The sequence below is a fragment of the Lagenorhynchus albirostris genome, chromosome X (genome assembly GCF_949774975.1).
Source record: "Lagenorhynchus albirostris chromosome X, mLagAlb1.1, whole genome shotgun sequence".
In the NCBI taxonomy this organism is placed as follows: Eukaryota; Metazoa; Chordata; class Mammalia; order Artiodactyla; family Delphinidae; genus Lagenorhynchus; species Lagenorhynchus albirostris.
In genome coordinates, this window is record NC_083116.1 from 116,055,380 (window position 1) to 116,067,875 (window position 12,496).

Here is a 12,496-nt window from a genome sequence, read left to right on the forward strand (position 1 = left end):
TTTTGCATCTATGTTCATCGATGATATTGGCCTGTAGTTTTCTTTCTTTGTGACATCTTTGGTTTTGATATGAGGGTGATGGTGGCCTCATAGAAGGAGTCTGGGAGTGTTCCTCCCTCTGCTACATTTTGGAAGAGTTTGAGAAGGATAGGTGTTAGCTCTTCTATAAATGTTTGATAGAATTCGCCTGCGAAGCCATCTGGTCCTAGGCTTTTGTTTGTTGGAAGATTTTTAATCACAGTTTCAATTTCAGTGGTTGTGTTTGGTCTGTTCATATTTTCTATTTCTTCCTGGTTCAGTCTCGGAAGTTTGTTCATTTCTAAGAATTTGTCCATTTCTTCCAGGTTGTCCATTTCATTGGCATATAGTTGCTTGTAGTAATCTCTCATGATCCTTTGTATTTCTGCAGTGTCAGTTGTCACTTCTCCTTTTTCATTTCTAATTCTATTGATGTGAGTCTTCTCCCTTTTTCCTGCTGAGTCTAGCTAATGGTTTATCAATTTTGTTTATCTTCTCAAAGAACCAGCTTTTAGTTTTACTGATCCTTGCTATCGTTTCCTTCATTTCTTTTTCATTTATTTCTGATCTGATCTTTATGATTTCTTTCCTTCTGCTAACTTTGGGGGTTTTTTGTTCTTCTTTCTCTAATTGCTTTAGGTGTAAGGTTAGGTTGTTTATTTGAGATGTTTCTTGTTTCTTAAGGTAGGATTGTATTGCTATAAACTTCCCTCTTAGAACTGCTTTTGCTGCATCCCATAGGTTTTGGGTCGTCGTGTTTTCATTGTCATTTCTAGGTATTTTTTGATTCGCTCTTTGATTTCTTCAGTGATCTCTTGGTTATTAAGTAGTGTATTGTTTAGCCTCCATGTGTTTGTATTTTTTACAGATGTTTTCCTGTAATTGATATCTAGTCTCATAGCGTTGTGGTCCGAAAACATACTTGATACAATTTCAATTTTCTTAAATTTACCAAGGCTTGATTTTCTGACCCACAGTATGATCTGTCGTGGAGACTATTTCATGAGCACTTTTGAAGAATGTGTATTCTGTTGTTTTTGGATGGAATGTCCTATAAATATCAATTAAGTCCATCTTGTTTAATGTATCATTTAAAGCTTGTGTTTCCTTATGTATTTCCATTTTGGATGGTCTGTCCGTTGGTGAAAGTGTGGTGTTAAAGTCCATTACTGTGTTTGTGTTCCTGTCAGTATCCCCTTTTATGGCTGTTAGCATTTGCCTTATGTATTGAGGTGCTCCTATGTTGGGTGCATCAAAATTTACAATTGTTATATCTTCTTCTTGGATTGATCCCTTGATCATTATGTAATGTCCATCCTTGTCTCTTGTAATAGTCTTTGTTTTAAAGTCTATTTTGTCTGATATGAGAATTGCTACTCCAGCTTTCTTTTGGTTTCCATTTGCATGGAATATCTTTTTCCATCCCCTCACTTTCAGTCTGTATGTGTCCCTAGGTCTGAAGTGGGTCTCTTGTAGATAGCATATACATGGGTCTTGTTTTTGTATCCATTCAGCCAATCTGTGTCTTTTGGCTGGAGCATTTAATCCATTTACATTTAAGGTAATTATTGATATGTATGTTCCTATTCCCATTTTCTTAATTGTTTTGGGTTTGTTATTGTAGGTCTTTTCCTTCTCTTGTGTTTCCTGCCTAGAGAAGTTCCTTTAGCATTTGTTGTAAAGCCTGTTTGGTGGTGCTGAATTCTCTTAGCTTTTGCTTGTCTGTAAAGGTCAAATGTGAATGAGATCCTTGCTGGGTAGAGTAATCTTGGTTGTAGGTTTTTCTCCTTCATCACTTTAAATATGTCCTGCCACCCCCTTCAGGCTTGCAGAGTTTCTGCTGAAAGATCAGCTGTTAATCTTATGGGGATTCCCTTGTGTGTTATTTGTTGTTTTTCCCTTGCTGCTTTTAATATTTTTTCTTTGTATTTAATTTTTGGTAGTTTGATTAATATGTGTCTTGGCGTGTTTCTTTTTGGATTTATCCTGTATGGGACTCTCTGTGCTTCCTGGACTTGATAAACTATTTCCTTTCCCATATTAGGGAAGTTTTCAACTATAATCTCTTCAAATATTTTCTCAGTCCCTTTCTTTTTCTCTTCTTCTGGGACCCCTATAATTCGAATTTTGGTGTGTTTAATGTTGTCCCAGACGTCTCTGAGACTGTCCTCAATTCTTTTCATTCTTTTTTCTTTATTCTTCTCTGCAGTAGTTATTTCCACTATTTTATCTTCCAGGTCACTTATCCGTTCTTCTGCTTCAGTTATTCTGCTATTGATCCCATCTAGAGTATTTTTCATTTCATTTATTGTGTTGTTCATCACTGTTTGTTTGCTCTTTAGTTCTTCTATTTCCTTGTTAAACGTTTCTTGTATTTTCTCCATTCTGTTTCCAAGATTTTGGATCATCTTTACGGTCATTATTCTGAATTCTTCTTCAGGTAGACTGCCTACTTCCTCTTCATTTGTTAGGTCTGGTGGGTTTTTGCATTGCTCCTTCATCTGCTGTGTGTTTCTGTCTTCTCGTTTTTTTATCTTACTGTGTTTGGGGTCTCATTTTCGCAGGCTGCAGGTTCGTAGTTCCCGTTGTTTTTGGTGTCTGTCCCCAGTGGGTAAGGTTGGTTCAGTGGGTTGTGTAGGCTTCCTGGTGGAGGGGACTAGTGCCTGTGTTCTGGTGTATGAGGTTGGATCTTGTCTTTCTGGTGGGCAGGTCCACGTCTGGTGTTGTGTTTTGGGGTGCCTGTGGCCTTATTATGATTTTAGGCAGCGTCTCTGCTAATGGATGGGGTTGTGTTCCTGTCTTGCTAGTTGTTTGGCATAGGGTGTCCAGCACTGTAGCTTGCTGTTCGTTGAGTGAAGCTGGCTCTTGGCGTTGAGATGGAGATCTCTCAGAGATTTTCACCATTTGATATTACGTGGAGCTGGGAGGTCTTTTGTGGACCAGTGTCCTGAACTTGGCTCTCCCACCTCAGAGGCACAGCCCTTGACACCTTGCTGGAGCACCAAGAGCCTGTTCTCCACACAGCTCAGAATAAAAGGGAGGAAAAAAATGAAAGAACGAAAGAAGAAGATAAAATAAAGTAAAATAAAATAAAGTAAAATAAAATAAAGTTATTAAAATAAAAAATAATTAGTAAAAAAAATTTTAGGTAATTAAAAAAAGAAGAGAGCAACCAAACCAAAAAACAAATCCACCAATGATAACAAGTGCTAAAAACTGCACTAAAAAACAAACAAACAGAAATGGACTGACAGAACCCTAGGACAAATGGTAAAAGCAAAGCTATACAGACAAAATCACACACAGAAGCATACATATATACACTCACAAAAAGAGAAAAAGGGGAAAAAAATATATATCGTTGTTCCCAAAGTCCACCTCCTCAATTTGGGATGATTCGTTGTCTATTCATGTATTGCACAGATGCAGGGTACATCAAGTTGATTGTGGAGATTTAATCCGCTGCTCCTGAGGCTGCTGGGAGAGATTTCCCTTTCTCTTCTTTGTTCGCACAGCTCCCAGGGTTCAGCTTTGGGTTTGGCCCCGCCTCTGCATGTAGGTCACCTGAGGGCATCTGTTCTTTGTTCAGACAGGACGGGGTTAACGGGGCAGCTGCTTCGGGGGCTCTGGCTCACTCAGGCCGGTGGGAGGGAGGGGCACGTAGTGCGGGGCGAACCTGCGGCGGCAGAGGCCGGCGTGAAGTTACACACAGGCTTCTTGGTGGCGGCAGCAGCAGCCTTAGCGTCTCATGCCCGTCTCTGGGGTCCGCGCTGATAGCCGCGGCTCGCACCCGTCTTTGGAGCTCCTTTAAGCTGCGCTCTGAATCCCCTCTCCTCGCGCACCAGGAAGCAAAGAGGCAAGAAAAAGTCTCTTGCCTCTTCGGCAGCTCCAGACTTTTTCCCGGACTCCCTCCCAGCTAGCTGTGGCGCACTAGCCCCCTTCAGGCTGTGTTCACGCCGCCAACCCCAGTCCTCTCCCTGGGATCGGACCTCCGAAGCCCGAGGCTCAGCTCCCTGCCCGCCCCAGCGGGTGAGCAGGGCTGGTGAGTGCTGGTCGGCACCGATCCTCTGTGCGGGAATCTCCCTGTTTTGCACTCCGCACCCTGTTGCTGTGCTCTCCTCCGTGGCTCCAAAGCTTCCCCTTCCGCCACCCACAGTCACCGCCCGCGAAGGGCCTTCCTAGTGTGTGGAAACCTTTCCTCCTTCACAGCTCCCTCCCACTGGTGCAGGTCCCATCCCTATTCTTTTTTCTCTGTTTTTTCTTTTGCCCTACCCAGGTACGTGGGGAGTTTCTTGCCTTTTGGGAGGTCTGAGGTCTTCTGCCAGTGTTCAGTAGGTGTTCTGTAGTAGTTGTTCCACACGTAGATGTATTTCTGATGTATTTGTGGGGAGGACAGTGATCTCCGCGTCTTACTCTTCTGCCATCTTGAAGCCGTATATTCTTCAGTTTGTTAATGTGGTGTATCACACTGATTGATTTGAGGATATTGAGGAATCCTTGCATCCCTGGGATTAATCCTACTTGGTGATAGTGTATGATCCTTTTAATGTATTGTTGGATTCGGTTTGGTAGTATTTTGTTGAGTATTTCTGCATCTGTGTTCATCAGTGATATTGGCCTGTAATTTTTTTTTTCTTGTGGTATCTTTGTCTGGTTTTGGTATCCAGGTGATGGTTGCCTCATAGAATGAGCAGAGTTCCTTTCTCTGCAGTTTTTTGGAAGAGTTTCGCAAGGATAGCTGTTAACTCTTCTCTAAATGTTTGATAGAATTCACCTGTGACGCCATCTGGTCTTGGACTTTTGTTTGTTGGAAGCTTTTATTTTTTTTGTTTGTTTTATTTTCTTTATTATTATTATTTTTGGCTGCGTCAGGTCTTAGTTGAGGCGTATGGGATCTTTTGTTGTGGCGTGTGCTCTTCGTTGTGGCGTGTGGGCTTCTCTCTAGTTGTGGAGTGCAGGTTTTCTCTCTCGCTGCGGCACGCGGGCTGCAGGGCGCATGGGCTGTTGTAGTTTGCAGCACGTGGGGTGTGTTGTTGAGGCGCGCTAGCTCAGTAGTTGTGGTGCCCAGGCTTAGTAGCCCTGTGGCATGTGGGATCTTAGTTCCCCGACCAGGGATCAAATCCCCATGCCCTGCATTGGAGGGAGGATTCTATACCACTGGACCACCAGGGAAGTCCCTTTTGGAAGCTTTTAAATCACTGTTTAAATTTCAGTACTTGTGATTGGTCTGTTCATATTTTCTGTTTCTTCCTGGTTCAGTCTTGGAAGGTTGTATCTTTCTAGGAATTTGTCAGTTTCTTCTAGGTTACCCATTTTATTGGCATATGGTTGTTTGTAGTAGTCTCTTATGATCCTTTGTATTTCTGTGGTGTCAGTTGTAACTTCTCCTTTTTCATTTCTAATTTTATTGATTTGAGTTCTCTTTTTTTTCTTGATGAGTCTGGCTAAAGGTTTGTCAATTTTGTTTGTCTTCTCAAAGAACCAGATTTTAGTTTTATTGATCTTTTCTATTGTTTTCTTCATCTCTATTTCATTTATTTCTGCTCTGATCTTTATGATTTCTTTCCTTCTACTAACTTTGGGTTTTGTTTGTTCTTCTTTCTTTAGTTGCTTTATGTGTAAGGTTAGGTCATTTATTTGAAATTTTTCTTGTTTCCTAAGGTAGGCTTGTATCGCTGTAAACTTCCCTCTTAGAACTGCTTTTGCTGCATCCCATAGGTTTTGGACTGTTGTGTTCTCGTTGTCATTTGTCTCTAGGTAGTTTTCGAATTCCTCTTTGTTCAGTGATCCATTGGTTGTTTAGTGGCATATTGTTTAGCCTCCATGTGTTGTATTTTTACAGTTTTTGTCCTGTAATAGATTTCTAATTTCAAAGCATTGTGCTCGGAAAAGATACTTGATATGATTTCTGTTTCCTTAAATTTACTGAGGCTTGATTTGTGGCCCAGCATGTGATCTGTCCTGGAGAATATTCCATGTGTACTTGAGAAAAAAGTGTATACTCCTGCTTTTGGATGGAATGCTCTATAAATATCAATTAAATCCATCTGGTCTAACATATCATTTAAGGCCTGTGTTTCCTTGTTGATTTTCTGTCTGGATGATCTGTCCATTGATGAAAGTGAGGTGTTAAAGTCCCCCACCATTGTGTTACTGTTGGTTTCTCCTTTATGGCTGTTAGCATTTGCCTTACATACTGAGATACTCCTGTGTTGGGTGCATATATATTTACAGTTGTTATCTTCCTGGATTGATCCCTTGATCATTGTTTAGTGTCTTTCTTTGTTTCTTGTAGCATTCTTTATTTTAAAGTCTATTTCATCTGATATGAGTATTGCTACTCCAGCTTTCCTTTGATTTCCATTTGCATGGAATACCTTTTTCCATCCCCTCAGTTTCAGTCTGTATGTGTCCCTAGATCTGAAGTGGATCTCTTGTAGACAGCATATATACGGGTCTTGTTTTTGTATCCATTCAGCCAGTCTGTGTCTTTTGGTTGGAGCATTTAATCCATTTATGGTTAAGGTAATTATCAATAGGAATGTTCTTACTGCCATTTTGTTCATTGTTTTGGATTTGTTTTTCAAGGTCTTTTTTTTCTTTCCTTCGTCTTTTGTTCTCTTGTGATTTGATGTCTGTCTTTAGTGTTGTGTTTAGATTGCTTTTTCTTTTTTGTATGTGTACCTATTGTAGATTTTTGGTTTGTGGTTCCCACGAGGTTTATTTTTTTTAATATTTATTTATTTATTTAGGCTGCACCAGGTCTTATTTGTGGCATGCAGGGTCTTTAGTTGCGGTATGTGGACTCTTCGTTGCATCATGCCTGTGGGATCTAGTTCCCTGACCAGGGATTGAGGCCTGGCCTCCTGCATTGGGAGTGCGGAGTCTTACCAACTGGACCACCAGGGAAGTCCCTCCCATGAGGTTTTGATATAGCAGTGTGTATATGTACAAGATGGTTTTAAGTTGCTGGTCTCTTAATTTCAAGTGCACTTCCAATATCCTGCATTTGTACTCTCCTTTTCTTATGATTGCTGGTTTTGATACCATATTTGTGTGGGGATGATTTCCTACCTTTACTTTATGTTTGCCTTTATTGGTGAGCTTTACCATTTGTAATTTTCTTTTTTTTCTTTTTTTTTTTTGCGGTATGCAGGCCTCTCACTGTCGTGGCCTCTCCCGTTGCGGAGCACAGGCTCCGGAGTCACAGGCCCAGCGGCCATGGCTCACGGGCCCAGCCGCTCCGCTGCACGCGGGATCCTCCCGGACCGGGGCGTGAACCCGTGTCCCCTGCATTGGCAGGCGAACTCTCAACCACTGCGCCACCAGGGAAGCCCCATTTGTAATTTTCTTGATTCTCGTTTTGGCCTTTTTTTTTCCCACCTAGAGAAGTTCCTTTAGAATTTGTTGTAAAGCTGGTTTGGTGGTGCTGAATTCTCTTAGCTTTTACTTGTCTGTAAAACTTTTGATTTGTCCGTTGAATCTGAATGAGAGCCTTGCTGGGTAGAATATTCTTGGTTGTAGGTTTTTCCCTTTCATCACTTTAAATATATCGTGCCATTCCCTTCTGGCCTGCAGAGTTTCTGCTGAAAAATCAGCTGATACCCTTATGGGGATTCCCTTGTATGTTACTTGTCACTTTTTCCTTCTTTTTTTTTTTTTTTTTTTTTTTTTTTGCTGTACATGGGCCTATCACTGTTGTGGCCTCTCCCGTTGTGGAGCACAGGCTCCGGACGCGCAGGCTCAGCGGCCATGGCTCACGGGCCCAGCCGCTCCATGGCATGTGGGACCGGGGCACGAACCCGTGTCCCCTGCATCGGCAGGCAGACTCTCAACCACTGCGCCACCAGGGAAGCCCACTTTTCCCTTCTTGCTTTTAATATTTTTTCTTTGTCTTTAATTTTTGTCAGTTTGATTAATATGTGTGTCGGTGTGTTCCTCCTTGGTTTATCTTGTATGGGACTCTCTGCACTTCCTGGACTTAAGTTGAATGTTTTCTTTCTCATGTTAGGGAAGTTTTCGGCTATAATCTCTTCATATATTTTCTCAGGCCCTTTCTCTCTATTCCTTCTGGGACACCTATGATGCAAATGTTGGTGCATTTAGTGTTGTCCCAGAGGTCTCTGAGCCCTCACTCAGAGGCTCAGGACTCTCACTCTTATGGGAGGACCTCTGCGATATAATTATCTTCCAGTTTGTGGGTTGTCCGTCTGGTGGGTATGGGATTTGATTATGTTCCGAAAGTGCCCTTCCTACCATCTCACTGTGGCTTCTTTTTTGTCTTCGAGTGTAAAAAGTCTTTTTTGGTAGCTTCCAGTCTTTTTTGTCAGTGGTTGTTCAGCAGTTACTTGTGGTTTTGGTGGTGTTGTGAGAGAAGACGAGCTCAAGTCGGGCTCCTCCACCGTCTTTTCCGGAACTGCGTGGCTGTTACTAGCTTGGATGCTTGCTGCCTCTTTCCTCGGCGTGCTGGCCACCAGCCCCCGGCATGGGCGTGAAGGCACAGCGGCCCTTGCGCGCTCCGGGACTGGGGAGTACTCAGAGTGTCGTTGCAAAGATTAAGTAAGATGACGTGAAACTATCTTGCCCATTTTCCAGCAAACATGTCTTTGTTTCTGCCCTTTTTTCCTTAGCAGGTCACTGTGCCAAAGCTTTGCCCAATCATGCCTTTTGAATAGGATTTCCTTTCTGAGGTAGCGTGATAAAGTCCCGTGCCGTCCTCCTCAGGGCTGGAATCCAGCACGCGTCCAGCATTTCCCCCCGAGTCACTCAGTAGCCATCTTGCTTCAGTCTGTCCTGTTTTAATGAGGCACCAAGAAAAATCTCCATCCCGACCCTTGGTGGAGCCACGGAGGGGCTCCTTGGTGGACGTGGTGAGGCGAGTGTACACGTCTCAGCACAGAACATTGCGAGGGCAGAGGAGAGCAGGAACTCATGTCACCAGATTAAAATTTAATCTACTTGGCTACAAGCTACTCCACCAAGTTGCAGGTTTCCTGTGAAAACGGTCTGTATGATTGGGGGCTGCGGTCCTTCATCCCTGCTCTGCCCCTTCCCACCACTCTCCTTTGGCTTCCTCCATTTGCTTCCTGTCCTTTGTTAACTAATTCTAGAAGTCCCCACGGCCTTGGAATTAGCATCTGTGTTGCCATTTCCTAATAACATCAGTAGGAAACACATTCTTTTTCATTTGAGAAGGTAATAGAGTCCAGGGAAAACTCATGTGGGCAGAACGTCTCATTTATTCAGCTGCAGTGTGGTTTCGAAGCTGAGCAGATGTCTCTGGGGACCAGGTATCCATTTGAGATAAATTAACCAGGCTGGGTTGTAAAAAGCGTTTCCTCAGTATATACATTTGTCCTTTCTTGAGCAATAACCTCTAAAGGGTGAATTTGGATATGATAGTCTGCTGTTTAAGCCCTTCATGATTATTTTTTTTTAAATAATGATGAGACATTGATGCTATGGTTATTTGTTTTTTTTTTTTCTTTGAGTTCTTTTAACGAAACATACTGAAGTATTTGGAGATGAAATTATAGGATACCGGGGATTTGTCTCAAAATGATATGGAAGGGGATGGTGTGGTTGGCAGTAGAGATGAAACAAGGCTGGCTGAGTTGATAATTGTTGAGGGAAGTGGGGGCTACAGGGGTTCCATTATACTATTCTGTTTACTTTTACATATATGTTTGTAATTTTCCATAATGAAAATAAAAAAACCAAAAGAAACCCCACACCCTTCCATAGGTTTCCCACTGTCTCAAGCTAGTGTCCAGCCCCCCTAACATGGCCTTCAGACGCCTTCACCTGTCTGGCACCTACTAACCCTTCCAGGTTCATCTTCTTAGGTGTCCTGGTCCTGTGAAATGATTTGCAGTGGCCCCAACGTGTACACGCCCCTGACCGCTGGCTTGCACCTGCTGCCTTCTCTTCCTACAATGCTTTTTCCCTCCCTTTCCATCCGCCCATCCTCTCCCCAGTTTTCCTGCCTCACATGGACCCTCAGGCTCCAGACAGGTCACATGCTTTCAGCCTTCCCTGACTGCCCTCCAGCCGAGTGTGGGTTCGGTGCCCCCCCCCAGGGGTGCCTCTGTCACTGTTCCCCTCATCTTAGCCTTCCTTACCCTGATTCTAACCACTGCTTCCTTCCCGTCGCCTCCGTTGTATCAAGCATGGTTTTGAGGAAAGGGATTATGCCTTGTTCACACTTCTGTCCCTGGCACCAAGCACAGTGCCTGGCGTGGAGCAGACAACCCATAAATTAGGGAGTAAAAAGGCCCACCCAGGACTTGCCAGGGCTCGGTCTCAGGTCTCCCAGTGGTGCCTGGTGCCGAGGTAGCATCTCTCTGCCTTTTTGTGTCTTCACGTCCCTATTCACCTCGCCTCTGTTCTGTTTCATTGGGATTTTCAGTAACTTCCTGTGAGGTCAGAGCAGCACAAGCATAAGTTTGGGCACTATTTCCCCAAATTTCTGCTGTACATCGTGGACAAAGTCCAGTCAAACTTGGAGCTCTGATACTCTCTTGAAAATAACTAGACTTGAAATGGTGTCCAATGCTACTAGGCAAATTTAAGTTTGTTCTTTATTGATGCTCTGTGTTGCCCCTCTGTTTTGTTTTGTTTTTTACATCTTCATTGGAGTATAATTGCTTTACAATGGTGTGTTAGTTTCTGCTTTATAACAAAGTGACTCAGTTATACATATCCGTATGTTCGCATATCTCTTCCCTCTTGCGTCTCCCTCCCTCCCACCCTCCCTATCCCACCCCTCTTTGATTAAAGTCTCTCTAGGACACAACTCCACGGGCATGTGATCTGTGCCGTCCAGTTGATGGCGACATATGAACCAGGAGCGTGGTGCGGGAATGTTCATTACAACAGTTTGAAATAGGAAAAGAAGAAATCATGTGCTGAAGTGAAAATGCATGAACTTAGAGCTAGACATACAAGTTGGTTGTTTCACACCAAAAACCAGCAAGTCAGAGAATATATACAGTATGATACTATTTATATAAAGTTCAAAGACATACAAAACTAAACAATATGCTGTTTAGGAATTCATAATTATAATAATATATAATATGCATATACAGATATATGCAGGGAACTGATAAATGCAGAGATCAGGATGGAGGCGTTCTCTGGGCGGGAGGGAGAGATGTGATTACGAGGAGGCATATGGAGCTCTGACAGTACAGATAGCGCTTTGTGTCTTGGGCTGCATGGTGGGTGCATGGTTTTTTATTTCATTATACTTAATACTTTATATATAAGCTAAATACATTCTTTGGATAAGATAAATTTCCTAATAAAAATAACATTTAAAATAAATCCACCAGCAATTTTTAAGTGAGACTATGTTCTCAGCACTTTGAAGAAGGAAGAGTTTTTTGGTTTTTAGTTTTTATTCCTGTTCAGCTTTTCTTCTGCAGTTCATGGGGGTAATTTTAATCAAATCATTCCTTACTTCTGCTTTACCTGAAAGGCTGATGATAGAAATACAAATTGCAGCAGCTCCCCGTTGGCGATCATCACAAAGTAGATTAAGTAGATGACCTCTCTCTCCCCCGACCTTGTCCCCTCCTTGTTCATCTCAGATGTTGCCGTGGTGGACATGAGCGATGTCTCCAGACAGCCTTCCCTCTTCTACCATCTTGGAGTCCGTGAAAGCTTTGACATGGCCAATAATGTGATCCTGTACCACGACACCGATGCTGACACTGCTCTTTCATTGAAGGTAAAGAGTATTGTTCGCCTTCTCCTGAATACTTTGTTTGGGGAAAGCAGTATTGTGTGTTCATTTGAAATGTACATGTAGGAGAGGAGGTTGGAGAAAAACAAGAAAGATTTGCTCGTGCAGTTCCTTCCTTCCCACCCCAAGGTTCTAGCTCACACAGGTGACTTCCTGGCTTCTGTGTGAGCGTATGTGCTAGAGATGTGCGTTTGCAGGCAACTTGAATATTTCTAAGCTCAGTGGGGAGGTGAAGGCAAAAACTCCTGTTAGTTTCTGTTGAAGCAAACACAGCACTTTGAATCCTCTATTGGGCAATTTGATCCAAACCTGCACATTAAAAAAAAAAAAATCTCAACTTGGATAATAATAGGAAGATGCTTAACAGTTACCAAAATGGGTAGAAACGTTTAGCACAAATGTAATCAGTATTTAATCTGTCATTTTTTCTCCCCAGTTTAAAGCCAAGCAAAACTGAAAACTTGTGTGTTCATACACAGCTCAGTAATTATTGAGAATTTTTAAATGTATTTTGCAAATTTGATACAAGCTTTGTTGGATAACAGTACTTTTTAAAATGCTCCTGTTTGTAAAATGTGAAGGTCAGATGTGAGTTGTTACAAAATTTAGCTAATATTAATATTGCTTAATATCTTAACATTAGTCAGGAAATCCTGGTCTATGTTAAATCATTTCAGGAATAAAAGATTAGTTTGTTTACAGCAGTGTTACTCAACCTTGACTGCACTT

At 42.4% G+C, this 12,496-nt stretch overlaps 1 protein-coding gene across 1 annotated transcript in view; it reads left to right on the top strand.

Moving 5' to 3' along the window:
- The window catches only part of MAP3K15 (mitogen-activated protein kinase kinase kinase 15), a 152,705-nt gene that overhangs the window by 19,694 nt on the left and 120,515 nt on the right, over window positions 1–12,496 (top strand). The window contains 1 exon segment of the mRNA XM_060138461.1: window positions 11,613–11,752. Within this exon segment, the coding sequence (XP_059994444.1) occupies window positions 11,613–11,752 (140 nt within the window).